The 24,005-nt window shown below is 35.5% G+C and overlaps 4 protein-coding genes across 8 annotated transcripts; 2 read left to right on the forward strand and 2 right to left on the reverse strand.

Moving 5' to 3' along the window:
• Positions 1 to 819: 819 nt before the first annotated feature.
• Positions 820 to 3,407, reverse strand: LOC103440800 (uncharacterized). 2 transcript variants are annotated; one of them, XM_008379508.4, is made up of 5 exons: positions 3,211 to 3,407; positions 2,463 to 2,774; positions 2,107 to 2,347; positions 1,351 to 1,487; positions 820 to 1,262 (listed from the first exon to the last, which is right to left on the reverse strand). In XM_008379508.4, the coding sequence occupies exons 2-5, from the start codon at positions 2,733 to 2,735 to the stop codon at positions 1,035 to 1,037; spliced, it is 879 nt and encodes a 292-aa protein (XP_008377730.3). In that variant the 5' UTR covers positions 2,736 to 2,774; positions 3,211 to 3,407; the 3' UTR covers positions 820 to 1,034. The 2 variants fall into 2 exon arrangements, with proteins under 2 accessions (XP_008377730.3, XP_070677082.1); XM_070820981.1 differs by having other exon boundaries at positions 2,463 to 2,770; positions 3,207 to 3,348.
• A 1,271-nt stretch (positions 3,408 to 4,678) lies between these two features.
• LOC103410604 (uncharacterized) lies at positions 4,679 to 8,939 on the reverse strand. The gene is made up of 7 exons (XM_008349291.4): positions 8,679 to 8,939; positions 7,850 to 8,001; positions 7,133 to 7,273; positions 6,455 to 6,595; positions 6,185 to 6,328; positions 5,822 to 6,048; positions 4,679 to 5,705 (listed from the first exon to the last, which is right to left on the reverse strand). Exons 2-7 carry the CDS (start codon positions 7,974 to 7,976, stop codon positions 4,902 to 4,904), a joined length of 1,584 nt encoding a protein of 527 aa, XP_008347513.3. The 5' UTR covers positions 7,977 to 8,001; positions 8,679 to 8,939; the 3' UTR covers positions 4,679 to 4,901.
• A 4,206-nt stretch (positions 8,940 to 13,145) lies between these two features.
• LOC103410633 (transcription factor ABORTED MICROSPORES-like) lies at positions 13,146 to 17,167 on the forward strand. 4 transcript variants are annotated; one of them, XM_070822420.1, is made up of 10 exons: positions 13,146 to 13,293; positions 13,428 to 13,488; positions 13,812 to 13,917; positions 14,033 to 14,215; positions 14,312 to 14,384; positions 14,495 to 14,563; positions 14,926 to 15,603; positions 15,808 to 16,128; positions 16,207 to 16,383; positions 16,667 to 17,167. In XM_070822420.1, exons 3-10 carry the CDS (start codon positions 13,817 to 13,819, stop codon positions 16,877 to 16,879), a joined length of 1,815 nt encoding a protein of 604 aa, XP_070678521.1. In that variant the 5' UTR covers positions 13,146 to 13,293; positions 13,428 to 13,488; positions 13,812 to 13,816; the 3' UTR covers positions 16,880 to 17,167. The 4 variants fall into 4 exon arrangements, with proteins under 4 accessions (XP_070678521.1, XP_017181087.3, XP_017181085.3 ...); XM_017325598.3 differs by having other exon boundaries at positions 13,146 to 13,282; XM_017325596.3 differs by having other exon boundaries at positions 13,156 to 13,324.
• Positions 17,168 to 19,253: 2,086 nt separating this feature from the next.
• Positions 19,254 to 21,070, forward strand: LOC108173847 (transcription factor ABORTED MICROSPORES-like). Its single transcript, XM_017333712.3, has 6 exons — positions 19,254 to 19,432; positions 19,531 to 19,624; positions 19,719 to 19,824; positions 20,048 to 20,260; positions 20,358 to 20,534; positions 20,629 to 21,070. Exons 1-6 carry the CDS (start codon positions 19,345 to 19,347, stop codon positions 20,731 to 20,733), a joined length of 783 nt encoding a protein of 260 aa, XP_017189201.3. The 5' UTR covers positions 19,254 to 19,344; the 3' UTR covers positions 20,734 to 21,070.
• Positions 21,071 to 24,005: the final 2,935 nt, after the last annotated feature.

Here is a 24,005-nt window from a genome sequence, read left to right on the forward strand (position 1 = left end):
TCCTTAAAAACAAGCAAAAGAGAAAAAGAAAAGTAAAGGTAAAAGCCTTATCCTTGTAATCAATCAAAGGGAAAACACGTCTGAGAGAAAATAATGATAATTTCCTTTTCACTTTCTCGGTGAAGGAAAGAAAAGGGCCAATAATCTGAGACGCCCAACAAAATAAAAGCACTGCAGAATCATGAAAACATGTAGCTAGAACATGTGAGAGTTTAAGGGGTTCCATCACAGAAAATTCCTGGGTGTTCCAGAATATACGGTACTCCGGGTGTTTTAATTGTTGAATTTTGATTTTTTTTGTATTTTTGAACAAAAATCTAACGGTTAAAACACATAAAGTACCAAGTACTCCGGAGCACCCAAGAAAGTCCCGGTCCATTATATTCACCTTATGGAAAGGGTAGTGTTATTTACTCCCTTTACCTCCCACACACACTCATTAAGTTTTATCCATGGATCGTTTTCAATTCATTCGATCCAACAGCCAAAAATTAAAATAAATGTGTGAGGTAAAATAGATGTGTAGATAGTACCGTCCTTTGGAAAATGCTAATTATTCATGAATTTTAAAGCCTTTTTAAACAGGACTCAATAAAGAAAGTTTTAGTTACCCATCACATGGAACCAATCTCCCTCAGGTCTCCAACTGATATGACTTGTTTAATTCAAGCGCTTAAGAGTTAAGATAATGCTGATAACAGCAATTCCGTATATTCTAAAACTTTCCATGGAACTGTCTAAATTCCAACCACAATCAGACGGACACGAATTGACAGTCAACTCCAACTCCAATGCAGATGAGTAGATAAGAAAAATCTGTTTCCACATGAAAACTTGGTATGCCACTTCAACTAGAACAAAATCTGAATATCACAAACCATTTCACCTTTGTTCCAACATGTATTCTATTATTACAATTCATCGGCACTGAAGCTGCCGCAGCACTAAGCCGAGGGAATCATAAGTTCCTGTCAGCCAGTTGACTTTCACAATTAGACAAACATCAAAAGGCAGTGCATTTTGCTACGTTTACCTTAGTCGGGCAATGCAGTTCCGCGCTCAAGATTGTTTTTGATTTCCAACGTGTATTTACCAAAGGCTCGCTCAATCTTCTTGTTGAAATGCTCATTGCGGTCATTGATCGAGTCAATATCTTTCTCATCGTGGAACCTCCTCCTCCTGCTGAAGGAAGCCTTCTTCTCTTCCCGATCCTTGAGTTCCTTCACCATCTTGTCAAGTTTATCCTCTGATATCTTTGGAGCCTGCACCATAAAAAATAAATTTTAGGGGTTTGAGTCCAATTTCAGCCGGAGTACGAGGAACCATCAGATTTCCTCAAAAGAAAAATACCTTCCCATATTGGAGGCTGGAAGCTTCACGATAGAACTCCGGATCAGCTTCTTTCATCCTATTGTATTCTTCCAAGTCAATATCAATGTTCTTTGTCCGCTTTTTGTATGCATTGTACAGAGTTTTCTGATTGAAAACTGTTCAAACAACATGTCAGCTCACATTTTGGATTTACATATCTATAAAACTACAAGAGCAAAATTGGATATCAAGTTCATCTTTCTATCTACAATGTTTAGTCTTAATGCACCACAACTGGGCAATAGAGAATTGTGATGTGCGTGCAAGCGTGCATAAAAGTGAACAGTTGACAATACAATATGTACATACCCCAATTAGTATTCAGTCAAGTTGCATACCCGAAACTTTTGGAGGGGAAGTATACATACCCTAATTAACTAGAGCATATGTATAGCATAGAATCGAACAAATAGTTAATAAATTTAGGCTTCTCTAGCTCTTGCTCTTGCTTAACCCTTGGTTGCGCAGGTATTTCCTTTCCCCATACACCCTAAATATTCTTATCTATTGCTCATTAATGTTAACCTAAGCCATTCCAGGTTCCATCAACAAACTTTCTCTAAAATCCTATGACATCAAAAGCAGATTGAACTTGATAAAATACACCTAGAAGTATGTTTTGTAACAAAGGAACATGAAGAGCACATGTATTAACAAGAAACTGAGGAGAAAAGCCAAAATTTTAACCAAAAAACAAAGAACAATAAATTACTGAGCAGAAATTGTAGAGCATACCATCCCAGCCAGCTGGGGCAGGATCCTTTTCCCATTTCTTATATTTTTCCTCTGCCATCTCTTGCGTATCTAGCATGTATGCACTTTTCATATCCAAACCATTGGCATCTAGAAGTTTGCCAATTCTTTTCTTCCTCTCTTCAACCCATTTTTGTTTCGAAATACCCCTGGATTCTTGTCGGGGTTCCAGTCTTTTCTTTTCGGCCGTAATCTCCGTTTGATTGTGCTTCTTTGCCTCACCCTATGTAAAGTTAGAGTTAAATAAATAGACGAAAGAATGGAACAGCTTTCTATTTAAATATCTGATCAACTTTGCGACAATGCCATCTACTTTATAAAGTTTCAGAAAACCTTACCAATTTCTTCCTCAATTCCGCCAATTTTCTCTTCCTCCCTGTTAAGTTTTGGAAGTCTCCTTCCATATTCTCCTCGAGAGGATGGGCATCATCATCATCAGCATGTTCTTGAGGATAGGCATCGCCATCATCAGCAAGTTCTTCAGGATCTGATTGGATTTGAGGCATTCGAGCCTTGGCTTCGGCGATAACTGTAAAGCAATACTCGCTGCATTCATGGTATGGATTGGATGCATTTCTGCAATCCGGGTGAACTCTTTGCTCATCAGACATATTTTCCGCCTTTCGAACCTTCTATATCTTTGCAGCTACCTGAAATCAATACTCCACCAATTAAACCTAGCTCCTGAAGTTCCTTTCTAGTACCCAACAAAATCCCAAAAATCCGGTGCTTTGTGCAAGACCGACAAACACAAAATCAGAAAATCGTAACCATCACTATGTTCGGCAGCCGAGAAAATTGAAAAGGATACAAGAACGAATAAATACTACAAGTTCTAGAAAACTAAGATACAATCAACAAAAAGTAAAAGGACTAGATGGAATTACAAAATTAAGCTTACTAATTTACTTAATTCGAAAAGAAAAAAAAAAACGAAAAAATTTGAACAATTTTAATGTCATTGTTTTATTTTGCTTAAACATTCATCGGATTATCGGCAACCAAACCAAATCTGACTCAACCCAACAACATACAGAACAATGGAAAATCGAATCTGAAAGAAATTGCGAAGATAAAGGGACGAACCTGCGCGACGAATTGATTCGATTGGCGAGCTCACTGCTTCTAGGTTTAGGTTTTGATTGGGGAAAGAGGATGAAGAACAAAGGGCTTAGGACTAACGCGCGAATTGGACGAATGCGATTCGAAGAAAAAGAAAACTCCTTTTTGCTTTTTTATATATTTGGACGGCGGTGCGGTTGTTTTTATGAGTGGCCCAACAAGAAGAAAATAGAAAGGCTTTGATTACTAGCCCAATCAGCCCATACTCCAGCAGCATGAGAAATTTTTAGGTACGGCTGCTCGTGCCACGCCGCACGTCTAAAATGAGAAATTCTGTCATCCGATAATTGGACCACGTGTTCGTGCGGACCCAGACAAAAAATAACCTAACCGCCCCCTAATTTGTCCTACTCCCTCTAACAATCTCTAATCCGGCATTCGTGGAGAAGGTCTTCTGCTTTAAGTCACACAAGGAGGCTACGCATTTTGATCGACCAAAATGGGTCAATTCGGAATCTGAATGTAGGAATTTCTCTTTGTGTATGTCAGCAATTGACATAAAATGAGTGTCTGCATGTAAGAATCTTTCCATCGGTGCACAAATTTTCTACCAAAAATTTATCAAAATTTCAATTCAACGTCCTAAAATCAAATCTCACCTATAATAAATTTGACAATATTGCTACAAGTATGATCTGATCAGATTTCTCCCCCAAAATTTCATCAGACCCCCCTCCAACGGCCTAAAATCCCACGGGATGAAAATGCTACAAGTATGGTCTTCAGTTGACAAATATGGCACAAACAAGAACCCTACGAGTTTATAGGGCATTATGCTAACAACGGCTCCTTTCTATTTGTACAACTATTTAAAGCGGTTGAAGTGGTTGAGACCATTTAACTCTCATTGGAAATCCTGTATTCGTTTATCTCTCCTCCCAGTATTATCCACATAAAAAGACAGGTGAAGTTTAAGACTATCTCTAAATAATAAGTCAAATTTTAAAAATAAAAATTTATTTTAAAGGCTTATGTGGCACTTTGACTTTTAAAAAAAAATTATTTTCCACTCAATATGTTAAACGTAAACTATTATTTATTACATTATTTATTTTTCATAATTGTAATAAGTATTTTTAAAATAAAAAATCACAATACAAATAATGAAAAGCACATTAATTACTAAAAATAGATTTGAAATTGCTGTCAAATTTTACACCAACAACCTTTGCTGTCAATCCACATCATGCCACATAGGATTGGCATTTCGGTTGAAAAACACTAATGATGTCTTCTTTTACTGTTATTGCTGATGTGGATTGTTTGACTCCTCCTTTGGAGATGTTCTAATCAAGACGATATAACCGGTAAACATCATGCACAAGGACAAGAACTACGTAAACTTTAAATCATTTATTTTTCAACTACTTCCTTCTAGCTTTCTTGTGTTCATATATATGAAGCAGAAAAAAATATATAAAATATATAAAAGTGACATGATTCTCAAATCACCAAGTCAGTAGGGTTCTACAGTCCCAGAATCCTCAAATAATTTTTAGTATAAGTACCAGATAGCGAAACCGACACGATACATCCTACATTTACTTCATAGCTACAAATATAGAAAGGATGTACCAGACTATAGTTTCAACCTTCAGAACATTTTATATATGACCTACATATTACAGGTCTTACAGTGTTTGCAGTTGCTTGCTTCACAAGACTTTGTCCAACAACGGTTTACTAGGAAGATTTTCGACCTTGGACTTCATGTTACTAACACTGTCGCTCAAGACGGAAGATTTAAGCTCGAGCTCCCGCAGGTGGGCTTTCATTTCAGCAACTTGCTTCTTGGCATTGGCAACCTCCTTTTCTTTCAGAACCAGAGCCTCAATTTGCGGTTCAAGTTCTTTCCTTGTGGATTCTAAATCACGGTCGCAGTTTTCCTTTGCTACTTCGAATGCTCGATGCTGAGTGACGAGTTCAATGGATTCTTCATATTTGTTGATCAGACAGCGGAGCCAACCAACATCCATTCCCGAAGATTCTACATCCTTAAGCATAGATAACATTTGTTTGACTCTAGGCTTTGTCAGCTCCTTAATCGAAGTTCGCTTCAACTCTTGGACTATATAACATACACACTCGAGATAATAAGAGCGCATGGCAACTGATTCCAATTGACAGCTTGCGGCTATATCACCATATTTTTCCATGATTGACTGGAGAATGGAAGAGAAACTTCCTTTCACACGGTATTTTCCCACAGAGACACTGGCATCAGAAATAACAGATCGTGTATCGTCATCATCACTATCTTCAAAAGCATGGACAGTACCTGAGAAACTAAATCTTGAGTCGAAAGCTGATCCAGTAGAGCCTTCTCCTACATTGCTGACGGTATGATTTGAATCAACTCCAGGTGAATGATTAATATTTTCCTTGTCTTCCCCATTACTGGGTGGTTCACTAGCGATGTAAGTAGCACCATTCTCTCGAGGGTGTTTGGGATTTTCAGGCTGTCAGAGGGAGAGATAGCATAAGAAAGGAGTCAAAGCGATACACAAAAAAGAGAAAAAAAAACACAGAATTAGTAAAGAAATTGTGTGAGAGAGGGGGTGGAGAAAGAGCACACCATTGTGATAATTCCAGATGGTGGCACTAACAGAGAAGACGGAACTGGATCCTTGTTGAATGAAGCATCTTTTACTTCAGCAGACGGTGGAGAATAAGATTTATGCTCACCATTCCCTATTTTAACCTCTTCCTTAATTTCACCGGATGCATTGTCAAGCTCTTCAGGGCGCATTGGTCTGGAACCAGGCCTTTGTCTGCCAAATATAGGATCATCAAGCACGGAGCCTGCAATTAAAGCGGACCAGATGTTATGAAATAATAGCATGAATACGTCACCATCCATGTGTACGTGTACATGGGAGGTGGAAGAGGACTGAATAAATAAATCCATAATCTCAGGTAGAAGAAGATTTATGCTCACCATTTTCTACTTGCACTATTTCTTCAGATCGAGAATCAGAGGGATAAATTACACCTCGACCAGTTGCATTCTTAAACTCTTCAGAGGGCTTTGGCTGAGTTCCCTGCTTCCTTCTGCCGAATATAGGATCATCAAGGACAGAGCCTGCAGTTAAAACGCACCATAAATTAGGAAAAAGAAGTGTGATTACATCTGCACCCATGGGCAGGGGAAAGAGGATATGAATAAACACATTCACTATCGGTCAGGTGAAGGGAGATTTACGCTTACCGTTCTCTAATTTCACATTTTCCTTAGATGGAGATGACTGAGCATCTAAATGAGAAATCACACTTCGGACAACCTCCTGAGGGGTCCTTGGTCGGGATCCCTCCCTTTGTTTGCCCAATATAGGAATATCAACTATTGAACCTGCCATTCAAACAGACCATTAAAAAGGTGAACCGGGATTACAGTCCATGAGTATCATGTGCATGGCCAGTGCAAGGGGAATGAATAAATTCACATTCCGGTTATCCGCTGCACAACCACAAAAGAGCTTCTCTTGCCCAGGATCTCATAGAAACTCAAATGAAACATTTGTATTCCAGTGCAGAACCTCGGGCATTCTTAAGGCAAGCGTGAAAGCAAATTATGCTTATAGCATTGCGGATTGGCTATGAATTGATGGCATTCCTAGGACAGGGGAATGAAATGCTGTCGGTTTTCCGTACCATTAAGAATGGCAATGCCATGAAAGGATAAATAAAGCGATGGTGAAACAAAAATATGTTACTTGGGAAGAGCATCTAATTGTTGTCAAATGGAAAACATTGGTTTGACAGATGGAATCATTTGCAGCTTGCTACTCTATCTAGCTTTTCTATTGTTGCAGTTCAGAAAAGGGAAAATGTACATATAACTTAACACGGTCTATTGAGAAGTCACCACACGAAAGCAGGGAAAAACCTGATTCTTTTTTGCCCCCACGAGGTTCGGCACCAACGGCTCTTTGGCGGAAGAATTCAGGGTCGTGGTAAGGATTGGATGCTCTTTTCTCTTCAGCCCCCCTTTTTTTGTACTCACCACCTTTAAAACTGCTGCCAATATCTTTGGAAAAGAAACAAAATGAGAAAAAAATCTAAAATTTCCAACTTGTACTCAGAAAATGCTCAAAAGAAAAGATCCTTGAAGAAGAAACTTCTCAGAACCATTAATCCAAGGCAAGAAAACAATCTCGAACCAATAATTCACTACACCTCGTAAGGCCATGCTATTTTCTAATCAATCAAGACAGTAAGACACATCTTCACGGATAGATTTTGAAAGAGAGCCGCAAGCAATTCAAATTTAATAGAATTATATGACTGAACAATTGCCAATCACTTAACACAAAACACAGACCAGATAATCCAAGCGGTAAAGATATGAGCAATAAGCAATAACATGAAATGCGTGCGAAAACACGGGCGTTCACATTTGGCAACAAACCAGTCAGAATTCATATTGAAAACAAATGCTTTGATTTTTTAAAGTACGAAAGCATTTTTTAATTGCGGTTAAATAAAAGTAAAACTAAAGTGCTCAAATAATTCCTGAACCAGATTAGCAATCAGTTTGGTGATGTTTTTTGGGCAGGGGACTAAGAGAATACATGTTGTTTAAGAACAGAACAATAACACAAACCTGATTTCTTTTTCGTAACCTTTCGGCCTTTCCCTTCAGCAATCTTTCTCAGGCAAATTTCAGTGCATTCATGGTAGGGATTGACTACATTAACACATTCGGGGTGTATTTTTCCGATCAGAGACATCTCTCTATTGAGATCACCTACAACCCTGCAAATCATAACTCCATTAAACAATTTTGAATTTTTAATAACCAGAGACATAGAAGGTTCTGAAATTTATTTTTTTTTCAAATTAACAAACTTTCCTCAAGAACTGGGAATAATCAGCTGAGCATAAAACTGATATCCAATAATTCAAACCAATAAAAAAAGTTTTTTTTTTTTTTTTAATAAAACCATGAAAATGAACTCTCAGAAACTCTTGCAACTTCAATAAATTTTCATTTCGTTGATGATAAAACATAGAAAAAGAAAACTAAAAAGCTGAACCTTTCACAATCCGGCAAATAGCAAATAAAGCAAACAAGAATATCAACGTGCACCATGCAATTCAGTTCAATTCAATTCAACCAGTTAGCTAAGCTGCAATGGTAATCTTTTCACATGATAAGAAAACCCAAAAAACTGAAATCACAGCAGAAACTCAATCCCACTGGACTTTCCCACCTTTTCTCAGCAACCAAACAGAGTATGAAAAGCAGTCTTCAAAAAACAAGAACATGCACGCATCATTTCCCAAACTTTCTCATCACCAACCATAACATCATTCATAAGCATAAAAATTTCAACCTTTTTAACAGACTCCCATGAACACAAACATCAAAAAACCACCAAAACCAACAAAAACAACAAACAAAATTTTAAGGGCCAGATTGAGAGAAAGACCTTGAATTCAATTGGGTTTTCTGGGTTTTCTGCTTTTGACCCTCTGGCGATTCAACAAGATAAAAGGAGGCGATTTATGTGTGAAGCGCAGAAAAAAGGACTAAAGTTGGGGGAAGAGCTCTCTTGTTTTGACCATGGCGACGACTAATAAGCTTTTTTTTTTCTTGAAAGCAAAAAAATAAATAAATAGTCGAAAAAAATTCACAGCTCTCCCAATGTCAAAACGTTTGGGATTTCCACGTTGATTAGTAGGCAGTCGTCACGAGACAAACGCATGTGCCACCTTTTCTTTCACAAAGGCACTTTTGGTGACGATCTGGCTGACGATCTTGTGGATCCTATTACTATAATTAATTAATTATAGCCCACCATTTTTGTTGAGGAAAATGAGGATTTTAGATTTAGGTTTATGTAAAGGGTTGTGACATCTACATACTATTTTTTATTTGTCACATATTTTTTTAATTTTCAACCGTCAGATCAGATAAATTGAAAAATATTAAACGATAGAAATTAATAAGGAATGTATAAGAAGTAAGGGTATGCTTATGTAAAATCAATGACCAAAATACGGGCCTTAAAAGGATTTTCCTTTTTAAGCCTTGGTAGGCAATGCTTTTTTTTTTATATTTACATTTTAGGTAATTTTCTAAATAACTAAAAATTAAATTTTAATCGCCAAACGAATAAGACACTCACTCGTCATATCACATTAATAGACACATGTACATAGTTGTAAACCCGCATTTTTCTTAGGTCGAATAGTTCAGCACTTAGATGTTGTAAAATTATTAAAACAATCAATTATCCTTATTTCTTTGGAAATACTTTTGTAATGTATCAATATAATTTTATAAGTTATACATCCACATCGTATATACAAATTTTTGTATTACAATTTTTTAATTTTGTTTTGGAACTTTTTCAATTCACCAAAGTGTTTAAAATGTATATATGTGCAACACATAATGAGTTTGATAAAATTTATAATGATCAGAGGCAATACGTACAAACTGAATTTGGGTCATAAAATTTTAATTTGAGTAAGGTATTTGTTTCCATCCCTAATAATTCAGGTAAAGTTTGTGTAGAGTCCCATTAGATTTATTTTATTTTATTTTATTAAGATACTATTAGATTTTGGTTCTCTAATTCAAATACCAAAATGACACTCCAAAAGAAAAATTCAAAGACAATTAAATATTTCAAGTACGGTATTTTTTATTTTTTTATTTTTTTTGTATTTGTATATTTTGGCATACTTGTCAGGTTCTCATGTTTCACATCACATGTGCAACTTTGTTCTAGATATTTTGGTCAATATAGAAGTTTTGTTATTTACCAACTGTTTAAAACATGTATACGCTTGTATTATATTTTTTTTTCATTTTTTAATGTTCGATGACTTCGTTTCTTAAAAAAAGTCGTGCAGTGGAAATTTTAAAATTGAGTCTTTCTACAACAAAAAATTCTCCTAAACGCAGGTAGAAGTGGTTTCAAGTTATCTTAAGTTTTTCATTAATAAAAAACGAATACGCCTAGAAGCATCGGCTTAGATCATATCAATTCGATTTGACGGAGTCATCAACATCAACGCACATTAACATAAGCCCCTGTATTTTATTTTCAGACCTTTTACGTAAAGGGATCTTATTTTATGGTAAAGTTGGAGAACAGTTGTGAGCTCAATTTACATCGAATTTTAATAATTTGAACCGTTTAATTTTTAAGTTGTATTTTATAGATAATTCTTGTAAAATATTAGTCAAATAAAAAATATTTGAGACATCTAATTGAGTTTAAAGAGATTGACGAACACTATAATTTAAGAAACATTGGAATTTTACCGTGATAATCAAATGAGTAAATGGTTTCAGATTGAATTGATTTTTTGTAAAGTTGATCCATGCATGAAGATTTAAAAAAAGAAAATTCAGATCGTTAAATTTTGATGTACAATGAACCCTGTAACTAGTCCCTTTTTTTTATCGAAAAAATGGAAATCCCTTTATAGCTCTGTCATTCTAAAATTGATACAAGGTCAAGTTGCGTATGTCGTCCTCTGGTCATTAGAATTCAATTTCGTTTAATTACGACATAAATTAGAGTACACAAACTAGTTCTAGAAGCTCAATTTAGTTGGTTGTATTTTGTACACAATACACCTCGCCTCTAGAAGCTCAATTTTGTCAACGTTGTTCTACATCATCTAATCTACCTCTCGCTCAATTAATTTGCAGTAAAGTCATCATTTTACCAACCCTTTTTTCTTAGCTCCACAGAAATGGTAGGAATACGTGGTTAATTATAAAAACTTCTAACTTATTTTTCTTGCATTTTAATGTCGAGAAGTAGAATATTGGACCGCTATACTTAGGTGAGGAAATAAATAATAAGGTCCCAATTGATTTTGCCAACACTGTTACATGATCGCGCCTCTGCCAATAAACAGAAGAACAGAAAATTAATGTCACGGTCAATAATTCAGTTTCTCCCCGGAACATCTCCAATTTAAGGATTCAAATCTTATATTTGAGTTCAAATAGAAAATAAAACATCTCTAATGCACGTGAGACTTAAAACTCAAAGACAAAGTAAGACCCATATTTGGGTTTCAGTATGAGATTTGAGTTCAAGGTGGGGTCTATGTCAACAAAAAAAAAAAATTATGTTAGGGAGATTAAATTTGTAGACTAAATTTGCAAACTAAATGATGTGTTACCAATAAGAAATGAACATGTTTATTAACGTTTAAGTAATAATCTAATTATCAACTTTCATGTTATTTAGTTTATAAAATTTAATCTATCTAGCATTACTAAAAAAAATGTTATTCAACCAAGAAAAATGATATTTGAGAGTTGTCCAATGTACATAACCAAAATATTAAACCTCAAAAATGAATTTTGAGTCTTTGTTTTCTTTTTCAAACTCGAATCTTAAGACTCTAAATGAGCCCTATTAAATCGTCTCAACAAACTATGTGCCTTGAATTCCTTTATTACTTTCTTGTTTTGCTTTTCAGTGCCACGAAGAGGCTTGAGTGAAAGAGGATTGTGGTTTACCACTGTTGGATATGATGTCAACCGACAGAGTATGTGTTAGCGTGAGTTCAAAGTATCATTAAGAGATTGCTAATACTAACAACCGACACTCAGGCTATCATTAAGAGCTTGCTAATACTAACAACCGACAGGGTATGTGTGCCACTGTTGGGTATGCTGTTCAATTTTTACTTCACGTACATAATGTAAGGTATACAAACTATTTTATCTCACACACATTCTAACATATTGTTAAACAATTAAAATAGTACGTAAGAGGTAAAATGGGTTGTGTAAAAATTATCATCCAGGTCGATAGAAGATACGAAAACAAATTTCTATTCACTTTGGGAAAAAAAATCCACTTAAAGAGTAAGTAGTTAAAGTATCAATAAGAGCTTGCTAATACTAACAAAACTGGTGACATCCTAGTGTGATTTCAACATACATCTATATCCCATGAAATAAAGGGCATGTACCGTGCATAATTATATAGTTATCAAATTAATGATGCAGTATACCTTTTAAGTAACTTTCGTTTAATTTTTTTAATAATCTATATGTGATGGGCTGTTAGCCGGATATTTCATCTAAACGGGTGACAAGTCACGAGCCCTAATCTTACACCAGATGGCACTTCCTTGTGATATTGCTTGTTTCTGTTTTCAGTTGAAACTTCCAAGTAAAAGTAGTTGAAACACGAAACAATATGCTGAAACCAAACGAATAAAAGACTAGGTGAGGTAGTTAGGGTTCTAAACGCCAAATCAGGTCATGCGATTTGCCTTTCCCATCATTTCCAACTCAAATATAATATTTTTAGATATTTTCTTCTTTTCCTATCTAAAATATCTCACTACGTCATTTTATTATAAAAGAACTCGTTTGAGATTTCTTTTGAAAGATTAAAATGCTTATAAAAAGGGATAAAAAAAGTTCACAAAAAAAGTTTTAAAATATTTCTAAATTATAATTAAACAATTTTTAGTGCTTTGTGAATAAGCACCTTCAAGTAAATTTCTAGAAAACGCTTAAATTTTCTGTAAAATCACTTATATACATCTTTCCAAGCGACTCCAATATTAGGTAAATTAGAATTTTTAAAGAAATTAGTTATTTTACTACATTTTGAAACAAATGATACTTGTGTGTGTGTGTGTGTGTATTAGTACCGATTGATCATGATCATTTATATAAAATGAACTCACTTGTATCATAATACGGTTTTATTTATGCAATTGAGAAATGTGGTCTCTGTAGCATTGTTGAATTAAAATATATATTTTCTTGATTGGCAATAAGGAAATAAAAACAATTTTCTCTCCTTCATGCATGGGCTGCAGTTCACCAACCAAGGTAGCTAGCCAAGCCCTAAACACGTATATATAAAAAGAAACATTTGTGAGATGGGGAGGGTTCAACTGTTTTTGAATTCTTGGTTCTCTCTCACTGGAACGCAAATAGAATATATATTGACAATTTTGTTTCTTCTCAGCTTGTTGATATGGATATCTTTCTGGGATACTGAGGTGGATGCTGTACTGTCTGAGCTTAATTTTTGTATGACGAGTGTGAGAAGTTGTTAACGATTGCTATCGAGTAGTAAATTTTGCATGGACCCTTCTAGCTACCTTTTTACCTTTTCTGATTAATATATTTTCTTTCCTGTTTATTCTTCTTTTAGTAATTTTCTTCCTTTTCCCAGTGAAAACAGTCGGCCGCTGCAATAGTCTTGGAAGCAAGAAGCACTAATTGTCATCTGACAGGTAGGGTTTGCATGTTCTTCTGTTGGGTGCATGTTAGTGGACTAAACTTGTTGCATAATAATACACGAAAAAGTTTAGAGCATTGTGAAGAATTCCCAAATTATGACAAATTTTAGCTGGTTCTGCAAAATTAATTCCCTGTTTGAACAATTTGAAATTAATTCCATGTTTCGATTATTGGCTAACGGAAGACTTGATGCAAAACCAAGCGCAATGACATTACATGATTCATACAGTTGACCACACTTAGTAGCATAAATTTTTGTTGTTGTTGCTGTTGTTTCGATTATTGGCTTTCCACAGTTAATCATATTATTTTGCAGGTGGCATGAAAATCATTATGCAAAATCTGATTGATAGGCTTAGACCCCTTGTGGGTTTGAAAGGCTGGGATTATTGTGTTCTATGGAAATTGAGTGAAGACCAAAGGTTAATTAAGAGAGGAACTACTTATTGTTCTGTTGCTAATTGAAATTAACTAAATATTACCCTCCTTATCTCTTCTTTGTGTGACAAATTTAAAGATTTTTTATATTTTTATTAGGTTTATTGAATGGATGGACTGTTGTTGTTCTGGGACTGATGGAAACACTCAGACAAATGGAGGACAAGAGCTTCTTTTTCCAGTTTATCCTGTCCTTCCATGCCGGGATATAATGCACCACTCACGAACTAATTCTTGTGATCTTCTTGCCCAGCTTCCTTCTTCCCTGCCCTTAGAATCTGGGTACCTATAAATATTATTTAGCTTTCATTTTTTGTATTTTTTAATCATTCAATTATAATTAGTACTAAAAGTAAAAACTAAATTGTGTTTGCACAGGATTTATGCACAGGCATTAATTTCAAACCAGATCATTTGGTTGAACTCTACCAATAGAGATTTAAGTCATATGGTATAGTCGTTGTCCAATTCTTTTAGATATTTTTAAGAGAAAAAAAAATACCCTCTTTGTTGAGCATATAATTAAATCTAACTCTATACTCATCATCACTTATTTTGCAGGAAAGAGATGAGACCAGGGTTTTGGTTCCAAGTGGTGGAGGGCTGATTGAGCTGTTTGTCTCTAGAGATGTATGATATATATGATGCTTCACTTTTAAACAGCTTCCTTTCAATTTGTTATTTTAGATCTTTCATGTGGAGAAATTCTTACAAACGCACATGCATATGTGCCACCTCTCACACAAAAGTTGAGCCTAAGCTAGACCCAAATACAAAGGCTCACCTTTTGTATGAGAGTTGCCGCACGCAAACGTCTATATGCTAGTAGTTCTCGTGTACATGATATGAACCAACTATTTGAAACATTTGTGTCCTACATAAATTTTGTGAGAGATGGGGTATGTAAGGGTCACAATTTATAGTTTTGCCTGCAACTAACAAATTCACACATTACAATTTTTAAGTATTTGCATTTTTTTCCACTTTGACAGGTCTCTGAAGACCAACAAGTGATTGACTTTATCACTGCCCAATGCAACATTTCACATGAGCAAGATATCCTGCTTAGTGCAAGCTGCAATGCAAGCTTCACCGTGGATATAAACAACATGAGCAATGACATACGACCAAAGGCATTTCTTGTAGATGATAATGGGGGAAATGATCATCTAAACAACAATCATAGTTTCCAGCAGCAACCTGTTTTACCGGCAATGGCATTGGATCACAATTCGAATTTGCCATGCGATATCTCAGTTGACCAAATCCGCCTATGCAGCACTTCCCCAATGAATTTCCTCCAAAATAGTAACAATAATAATGTCTATAATTTTGATCAGGGTTCACATGAGTCTTTGGGAGAGATGGGGCTTCAAGCTGATACTAATGCACAAAACTTGCATAATAATATTCAAGTTAATGAGGGAATAGAAAACATTGAGCAGCAGGTTGTGGATGATCAAGACTCAATTAAACACGAGGGTGGAAGAACTGCTGATCATTCAGCTTCAGATTGCAGTGATCAGTTTGATGATGATGGTGGCACGAATTATAGGAGAAGAACAGGAAAAAAGCCTCAGTCAAAAAACCTTGTGGCGGAGAGGAAGAGAAGGAAGAAACTTAATGAGAGGCTCTATCACCTCCGCTCATTGGTTCCCAACATTTCTAAGGTGATGACCATGGCATTATTATTATTTTTTCAATTGTACTAGATGGACTTTACACTTTCCTATGTGATAGTTGATAATTAATTAACAGTTGACAGTAGTAACTAGTGTGACAAGTATGTTGTCACATCATGTGGTCGGGCTAATGTTATATAAAATACGTGACATCTTTAGCAGAATCTAATGCCTACTCATTTTGATTCACAGATGGACAAGGCTTCCATACTCGGGGACGCGATTGAGTTCGTGAAGGAGTTGCAGAGGCAAGAAAAAGAACTCCAAGAGGAGCTTGAACAGCATTCAGATGATGGAGGATCTAAGAAAAGGAAATCCAATAATATCTGTGGAAACCACACCAATTTCCAGCCAGAAACTCTGAGTCAAAACGGAAATACCACTGCAAATAAACAAGAAAATGATGAGCTTCCAAATGGGTTTCGTGTGGGAACAGCAGGAGACATTGGCAATATCTCTAAACAAAAAAACCAAGACTCAGATATTACTAAGGACAGGGGACAAGAGATGGAGGTATAACTTAATCTTATATATGTTTTTTAAATTTGAAATTTCAGATAACAAAAGATTAATGGAATAATATGGTTGCAGCCACAAGTAGGGGTTACTCAGTTGGATGGAAATGAATTCTTTGTGACTGTATTCTGTGAGCACAAGCCAGGAGGGTTTGTGAGATTGATGGAGGCATTGGATTCTTTAGGCTTGGAAGTGACCAATGCAAATGTGACTAGCTTCAGAAGCCTTGTCTCTAACGTCTTCAAAGTAGAGGTAACCAATTATCTCCTAATTCTTACCTAATTATGTAGCTCATGACAACTGTTAATGTTAATGTTAGTGAGAAATATTTCAAGAATCTTACTATAAAAGACAAAATTCCTCATTTATAAACTAAGTGTCAGATAAACTAATTGACAGGTCCAAGAACAGTTGGATCAATGAGTTTTTATTTTCTTTCTTTTTCTTCAAACCGGTGCTTTGAGTGTTTTTGACATAACCAAGAGTTTTTATTTGTGAAAAGCACTTAATTTTTTATTATATGTTAATTACGCAGAAAAAGGACACTGAAATAGTTCAAGCTGATCATGTGAGGGACTCATTGCTCGAGATAACAAGGAATCCATCATCAAAAGGGTGGCCTGAGATGATTGCTAAAGCATCAGGGAATGTCAGTCCATTGGATCATTTTCAGCATGATCATCACCAACAACACCAGCTCCACGATTACCATGCTTCTTCATACCACCTACAACACCTTTATAGTTAATTTAGCATAATCTACTAATTAATTATGTATTAAGCATTCTGATGAGAACAACTAGCGAGACAGATTATGGACATGCTCGACATTCGTTATGCGGTGATTTATGGTCTTTTGGGCCAAATACATGTTTGCTAGATCAAAACTACGTTTGAAGAGTTGAGATAATTTTTGTAATTTCCTGTTTCTCTTTGTTTCGAAGCTACGATTTGGTAAGAGTTTTTAAACACCCAAACAAGTTGTATTCAGACTATCATGTCATATTATCAAATATAATTTGATAGAGTTTGTTAATGTTGAGAGGGAGAGATCGAGAGAGAAGATCAGAATTTCAAGAACTAGAGAGAGAAAGGTTTTAGAGAGAGAAACTGCAGAACTGTTATATTGGTTTTGTTAACCTTCAAGCTATTATTAACTAACTAAGGCTTACAATCTTGTGACAAGTGGCACAATCCTAGCCACTATCTATATCTTTACAAAGTTCTCATATCAAAAATACTTAAAATATCGTTTTTAATATAGTTAAAACACTATTTTGAAGAAAAAAAACATTATTTCTAGAAATTTTAAGTATTTTCAAAACGGTGTTTTGAGGAGTTTTTTGTTTTTTTCTTTTCCCCTAGAAACATCGTTCCTAGAAAATTCTTGTTTCTAGGACTTAACCCTAGATTAACCCTGTGCTCTTTTCTTTTGTTATTATTTATTATAAGGAAAACTAATGAAAAGGACTTGAAAACCTTGAGTTTTAATGATAAGGACAAAATAAAGGGTAAAGTAAATAGTACCAGGATTGACTTTTTAGTGTAAAAATGTGGTTTTTCGTTAAAGTGAACAGTACCGGGTGCTTTTCGTTAAAGTTCCCTTTATTATATCCTCCTTTTTCACCCAATAACTAAGAGCCTGTAGACTATTCAATATGATGCAACTTCATTATGCTTGTATATGTACTTGGAAATTGGCTTATAATGATTGGGCCATGGGTTACTCTTGGAAATTCGCTACATATATGTGAGGGAGCATTTAAGAGTTTGAATTCCTTGTTTATGAAAGAAAAGACTTTGCATATACTTGTAAGGAATTTTGAATTACTCTCCATATTGCTTATTGATGCTAAAAAACCTCAACTTCCTTCACACAAAACATGATTAATTTTAAGAGCTGAGAGGCTTCTTGGAAGATCTTACACATGCCTAGCACCATCCACATTTAACTTAAAGGTCATAGATGGAGTGAAAGTGGAGGATTAATTAAAGATTGACATGGTAACTGGATCATTGGTTTTATTGCTAAAAAAGGAGTTGGGGAAGTTCTCCATGCTGAGCTTTGGGCTTTGTTTTATGAGTTGAAGATAGCTAAAGCTAGAAATTTCTCTCATCTTATTGTGGAGGTTGATTCTGCTCTGGTGGTCTCATTTGTTATTCGCCTAGCCTTAATCATCATCTCTATGGTCTTATCTCGGAATGGAGAAGTTTGATAATAGATAACTGGAGCTGTAATTTGCAGAATGTTCATAGAAAGCGTAGTTTTGCAGCTGAAGGGTTAGCCAAATTAGGTTTAAATAGCAAGATGGATTTTCAAGAGCTTCCTCAGTCTCCTCCTTGTTTAGTTCAAACTCTTTCCGATGACTGCTCTGGAGTTGCTAGTTAAAATAGTTGTTCTTTAGGTGTTTCATTTTTTTCTTCTTCCATGTTACCCCAAAAAAGAAAAGAAAAAAAAGATCTTACACATGAGAATATATCACAATTAATAGAATACATAAGACAGGAGCCTAACTAATCACTAGCTAATCTGAAGTAAACAATAATAGTTTTACAGGAAGATGACGTGTGATTAACAAACTTCAGTAACAATTTTACAAGTACATGGCATGTGATAACAAACTTTTGACTAAGAGGTGACTTGATGAGATTATTGTGTTTTGGCAATGAGTTGGCATCTAATGTGTGGAAGATACCATACCTCTATCCTTTCTTATTGCCTGTGCGATATAGGTTTGAACACAACCAAATCCAAAAGTAGGCAATTTGTGTTCACGGGTTGCCATTTCAGTTTTTTTAGCCAATTGCCCCTTCGGTTTAGGTTTCTTAGCCAATTGTCCATTCAATTTAGATTTTTTTAGTCAATTGCCGCTTCGGTTTAGTTTTTTTAGCTTTATGGAGTAGTTGAAACATGAGCAAATGCATATACCAAACCTAAGTGAATGAAAAACTTTAGAAAAGTTTCAGCTCATTCATGCAATATGCTCTCATATTTACCAAGCCATCCTCTTTAATTACCGACAGAGAAGGGAACAAAAAAACACAAAAAGAAATTAATTAGTTTGTGTAGTTTTTTATTAAGTTCTCTCTCACGCTACACTCATGCATGGACTTCAGTTCACCTACCAAACTCTCTCCATAAAAAAGGAAACACTTTTGTCAAATGCAAGAGTCCCCAATTGTTTTACTTGATTTGATCAATTGACTGAAGTTATGGATCTCTACCTTTGCTTTATCTGCTTCCTCGTTTCTTCTTTCGCCCTCGTCGCGTTTTTCTTACCGACATGTGCAGGCAAAAGAGGTAGCTATATATTTTTCTTCTCTCAGTTCTTGTTATGTACTCAACTAATTCGGTGAGGTTTAGGAATCTGAAATTAATGTTTTATCAATCGTTTACAGGTGGCATGAACATGATGATGACCCTGCCAAGCCTCAGACAGATGCGTGGATCTCTAGTGCGTTTGAAAAGTTGGAAACCGAGTGAAGACCAAAGGTTATAATTAGCTAGCTACTCTCCATTTCTTCCTTTTCCCAGTGACTTTTTCAGTTTTTTTTAACGTTTACTGATGAACTGATTGTTGCTGTAGGAATGAAAAAGTACCTCAATCAAACTTTGAAGCTGAAATGAAGAGAAGGAATAAGATTAACGACATATACCATATCCTTCGCACTTTGCTTCCCAACAATACTGGGGTGATGATCAATTGCATTAAGAGTTTATTTTTATTTTCAGATTAGTATTATCAGCGTTTTCAGTTAGACATATACAGAATAATGGGAAAGTGCGCTGACAGTTGATATGTTAATGAACAATTGATGTGATTAGTACGCTGTCACGTCTTGTATTCAGCTAATGTGATTACAATCTTTAGGAGAAGCTCTAATATATATAATGCCTAATCATCTTGATTCTTAGATGGACAGAGCTTCCGTCATCGGGGACACAATTGCATACGTGTCGAAGTTGCAGAGGCAAGTAAAAGAACTTCAAAAAGAGCTTGAATGTAACTCAAATGGTGGAGGAAAGGAAACTAGTTATATTTGTGGAAACAATGGCAATTTACAATCAGAGTTTCTCCGTCAAATTGAAACTATCATTGCAAACACACCAGAAAATGAAAAGATGGAGGTATAGACTAAACTAAAATCTTATACTTTTTAAATTTGGATGTATATTTGGAGTTCTATCTCTTTAGGTGATCAAAAGAATGTGAAACTAATTGCAGCCACAAGTGGAAGTAACTGAGTTGGATGTTAATGAATTCTCTGTGACTGTATTATGTGAGCACAAGCCAGGAGGGTTTGTAAGACTGATGGAGGCATTGGATACTTTAGGCTTGGAAGTAACCTATGCAAATGCGACTAGCTTCAAAACCCTGATCTTTAATGTCTTTAAAGTACAGGTAATTAACGTTATCTAAATTATCTTTAATACCCCAAGGCATTTTATTATATTTTATTAATATTAACTGAGAACCATTATGTTTGGTTGTGCAGAAAAATGACAGTACCAGTAAAATAGTTCAAGCTGATCATGTTAAGGACTCTTTGCTGGAGATAACTCAGAAACTGTCAATGGAATCCATCATAAGGGTGGCCTGAGAATCTGAGATGATGGCTAAAGCATTATATATATGGAATGGCAGATCAGTGGATCATCACTTTTATCATGATCATTACCAATAACACCATCTCTACAGTTATTTCGTCATGCCACTTACAACATCTTTATCATTGGTTGATCATAATCTACTCAGTTCATGTATGAGTTAAGTAGGAGCATTCGGTTTCTTTCACTTCATGTCGCACGAACTTAGTTATAATGGTTATTTTAAATATACTTCATGTTTTTTCTTTTATTGGTGGAGGTGGGTTTTGAACATACGAGCATCAATGAGTTCAGAACTTCTTTAAAATAATACGAAAATATGTTTTGTGATTTTGAACTTCGCAAGACGCACGCATATAAAGAGCTCATAGTTTAGTATAAAATGAATATTTTTAATTTTTGTAATACTCCATTAAATTTAAAAAATGATGTTATTTATCTCTCTAAATATTTTTCCTTAAGTAGCCGTTACCACCTATCACTACAATTACTAATCTTACATCACCATCATCATCACCACCACCATCGTTGCCACCGTTGCTGCCCCCACGATTGTCACTGTAAAAAGTGACTTTCCTCGTATAGCATAGAACAATTGTACACATATTTTGACAAGCTATGGAGTTAGTGTGTTCTACAGTTACAACGGGAAAGAATACAACATAAATATAGAGTTAGAGCCTAATAACAACATAACGAAAATACATAGAGTTACAGCCTGATAACAACATCGGAAAGATCCCTTTATACGACCATAGTACTCCCTAAATAATGTTGAATTAATGCTTATAACTCCCTTAAGACTCGGCCACAAACTTGACTCGGAGTAGGAGACAAGTTTGGAAACGAGAAGCTCAAAACAGTCTGTATCTAAGCCTTTTGTAAAGACATCGGCAAGTTGATGTGTGGGGGGAATGGACTAAACGCGGTGACTGCCTAATGCAACTCTCTCACAAAGTGATAATCAATGGCTATATGTTTGGTCCAGGCATGAAAAACTGCATTGGCAGCTAAATATGTTGCTGAGAGATTATCACAGTTGATAAGAACCGGACGAGTGAGTGGACAACGAAGCTCTTGCAAGAGACCTTGGATCCATATTGTATCCACAAAAGCATAAGCAAGAGCTTGATACTCTGCTTCCGCAAGAGAGCGGTAGCAACAAAGGTGTGGTAATAGTAATGGTGGTGTAAGGTTAGTGTTTGTCCTCTAAAACTCAAATTTCTTCACTTTACATCCCGAAACTCTATTTTCGATTCACGATGATTTTTCGTCAACTCTGTCAATAAAATTGATAATACTCAACGTGGCATACTCCGTCAATAAAACTAAAAATACTCAACGTGGCATGAGTGAGACCCACTTACCTACTAATATAATTGTTTAAGAAAGTTGAGGTTTCACCATAAAACCAATTGGCAATATTGAGAGTAGTCAACTATTTATAAGCACATGCAAGGTCACTCCTCTCATCAATGTGGGATTCGTTCTCAACACTCCCCTCACGTGTGATGAATTTTCAAGCCTAACACGTGAACAACACAATATCAGTGACATGTGACGTGGAGCACGTGTGGTCGTTGGGCTTCACACGTGGGACGACAACCTACTATGATACCAAGAAGAAAGTTGAGGTTCCACCATAAAACTAATTGGCAATATGGGGAGTAGTCCAACTACTTATAAATACGTGCAACATTTCTCCTCTTATCAATATGAAATTCATTCACAATAACTTCCACATCACAATTTTCTAACATAAAAAATTCGACCAAACCCAGACGGGAACCTACTAGTCCCTCTCTCTCCCCACGGTACATGGATTTTTATCATGTAGTAAGATTGAGCAAATTTCCTACATGGATTCAAATTTTGGTCACCTTCTTATCTAATAGTCATGGATATTTTTCCAAACTTGATAAACAAATATCAAATTTTGCATAAGATGAATGCATAGAAGTTGGAGTTATAAACAATTGTCAAATGAGAAATGATAAGCACACATTTTTTTAGCTTCTTATACATTCTTATGTAATTCTGGTTGGTGGTTCTGTTTGACCTATTCAAGGATAGTTGGGAGTGCTGTGATTTTTTTTTTCAAAACTGCTTATGCTTTTTTTGTGAAAATAAACAGCTGTAAAAAAAAAAAAAAAGGTAAGTGTTTGGTAAACTGTAGTGCTAAAAGTGCTTTGAGCAACCACTTAGATACTACGGTTTAGTGGTATTCCTCTTCACTTGTAAGTGAGAGGTCTTGGGTTTGATTTTTGCCAAAAGCGAATTTGAACCACGTTATTGCCACCACCTCCCCGTAGAAAATATCGTTTGTTATAAAAATAAAATAAAAACAACAACGCATTAGGTTTAGGGGAAAGAGTCAATGGTTGTCAATATGAAAGTTGCATTAAGTCGGGGGTAGGATTGTCAATATGAAAGTTGCATCAATGGTAGGATTGTCAATATGAAAGTTGCATTAATTGGTATTGTTCACCCACCTAGGTTTAGGAGAAAGAATCGGACGTGGAATTGTCAATACACCCAAGTCCAAACCCAAGGTTCAAGCCCAATTTTGTTCTCCAATGTCCATCTCTTCAATCACTTTGAGAGAGAGAGAGAGACAAATTCTTACAAAGTGTGAGAAACTTTTGGTGGTTATCAATGTGAGACAATGAGATTTCTAAAAAAAAACTACAACAAAATAAAGTAAAACCACTAGCAAGGCCCTTCAAGAGCTAGAACATTTCTGGAATGTCCCGGATGATTTTTTTTTTTTTATAAACTTATATTGCGGAAAAATAACATGAAATAAGTCTTATGATGATTTTGTATAAAAATTTATTGAACTTTGCAAATATGATTATAAACCGCGAGTTATAGCTCATAGTTTTTGTGAGGCCACTATAGGGGGTGCATGAAGGGCTTTTAATCCTTAATTAGGTTGAACTGCGTAGCTTTGCTGACTGTTGGGCATTTCATCTAAAAGGCGGACAATCATCCGAGCTAGCTTGCATTTCCTTCACCAACTGTTTGAATGGAATGCTCACGTATATATGGTTTCCGTTTTTGGTTTAAAGCATTTGGAGAATTGTAGTAGTTGAAACATGAGCAAATACATATACCAAACCAAAATGAATGAAAAACTTTAACAATGTCAGTTACCACTTTGCACGCTATATTAGCTCATGCATTATGCTCCTCCCATCATTACCCAGCCATCCTCCTTAGTTATCCAAAAAAAAAAAGGAGAAAAAAGAAACACAAAAAATAA

This window comes from Malus domestica, chromosome 05 (assembly GCF_042453785.1).
Source record: "Malus domestica chromosome 05, GDT2T_hap1".
Lineage (NCBI taxonomy): Eukaryota > Viridiplantae > Streptophyta > Magnoliopsida > Rosales > Rosaceae > Malus > Malus domestica.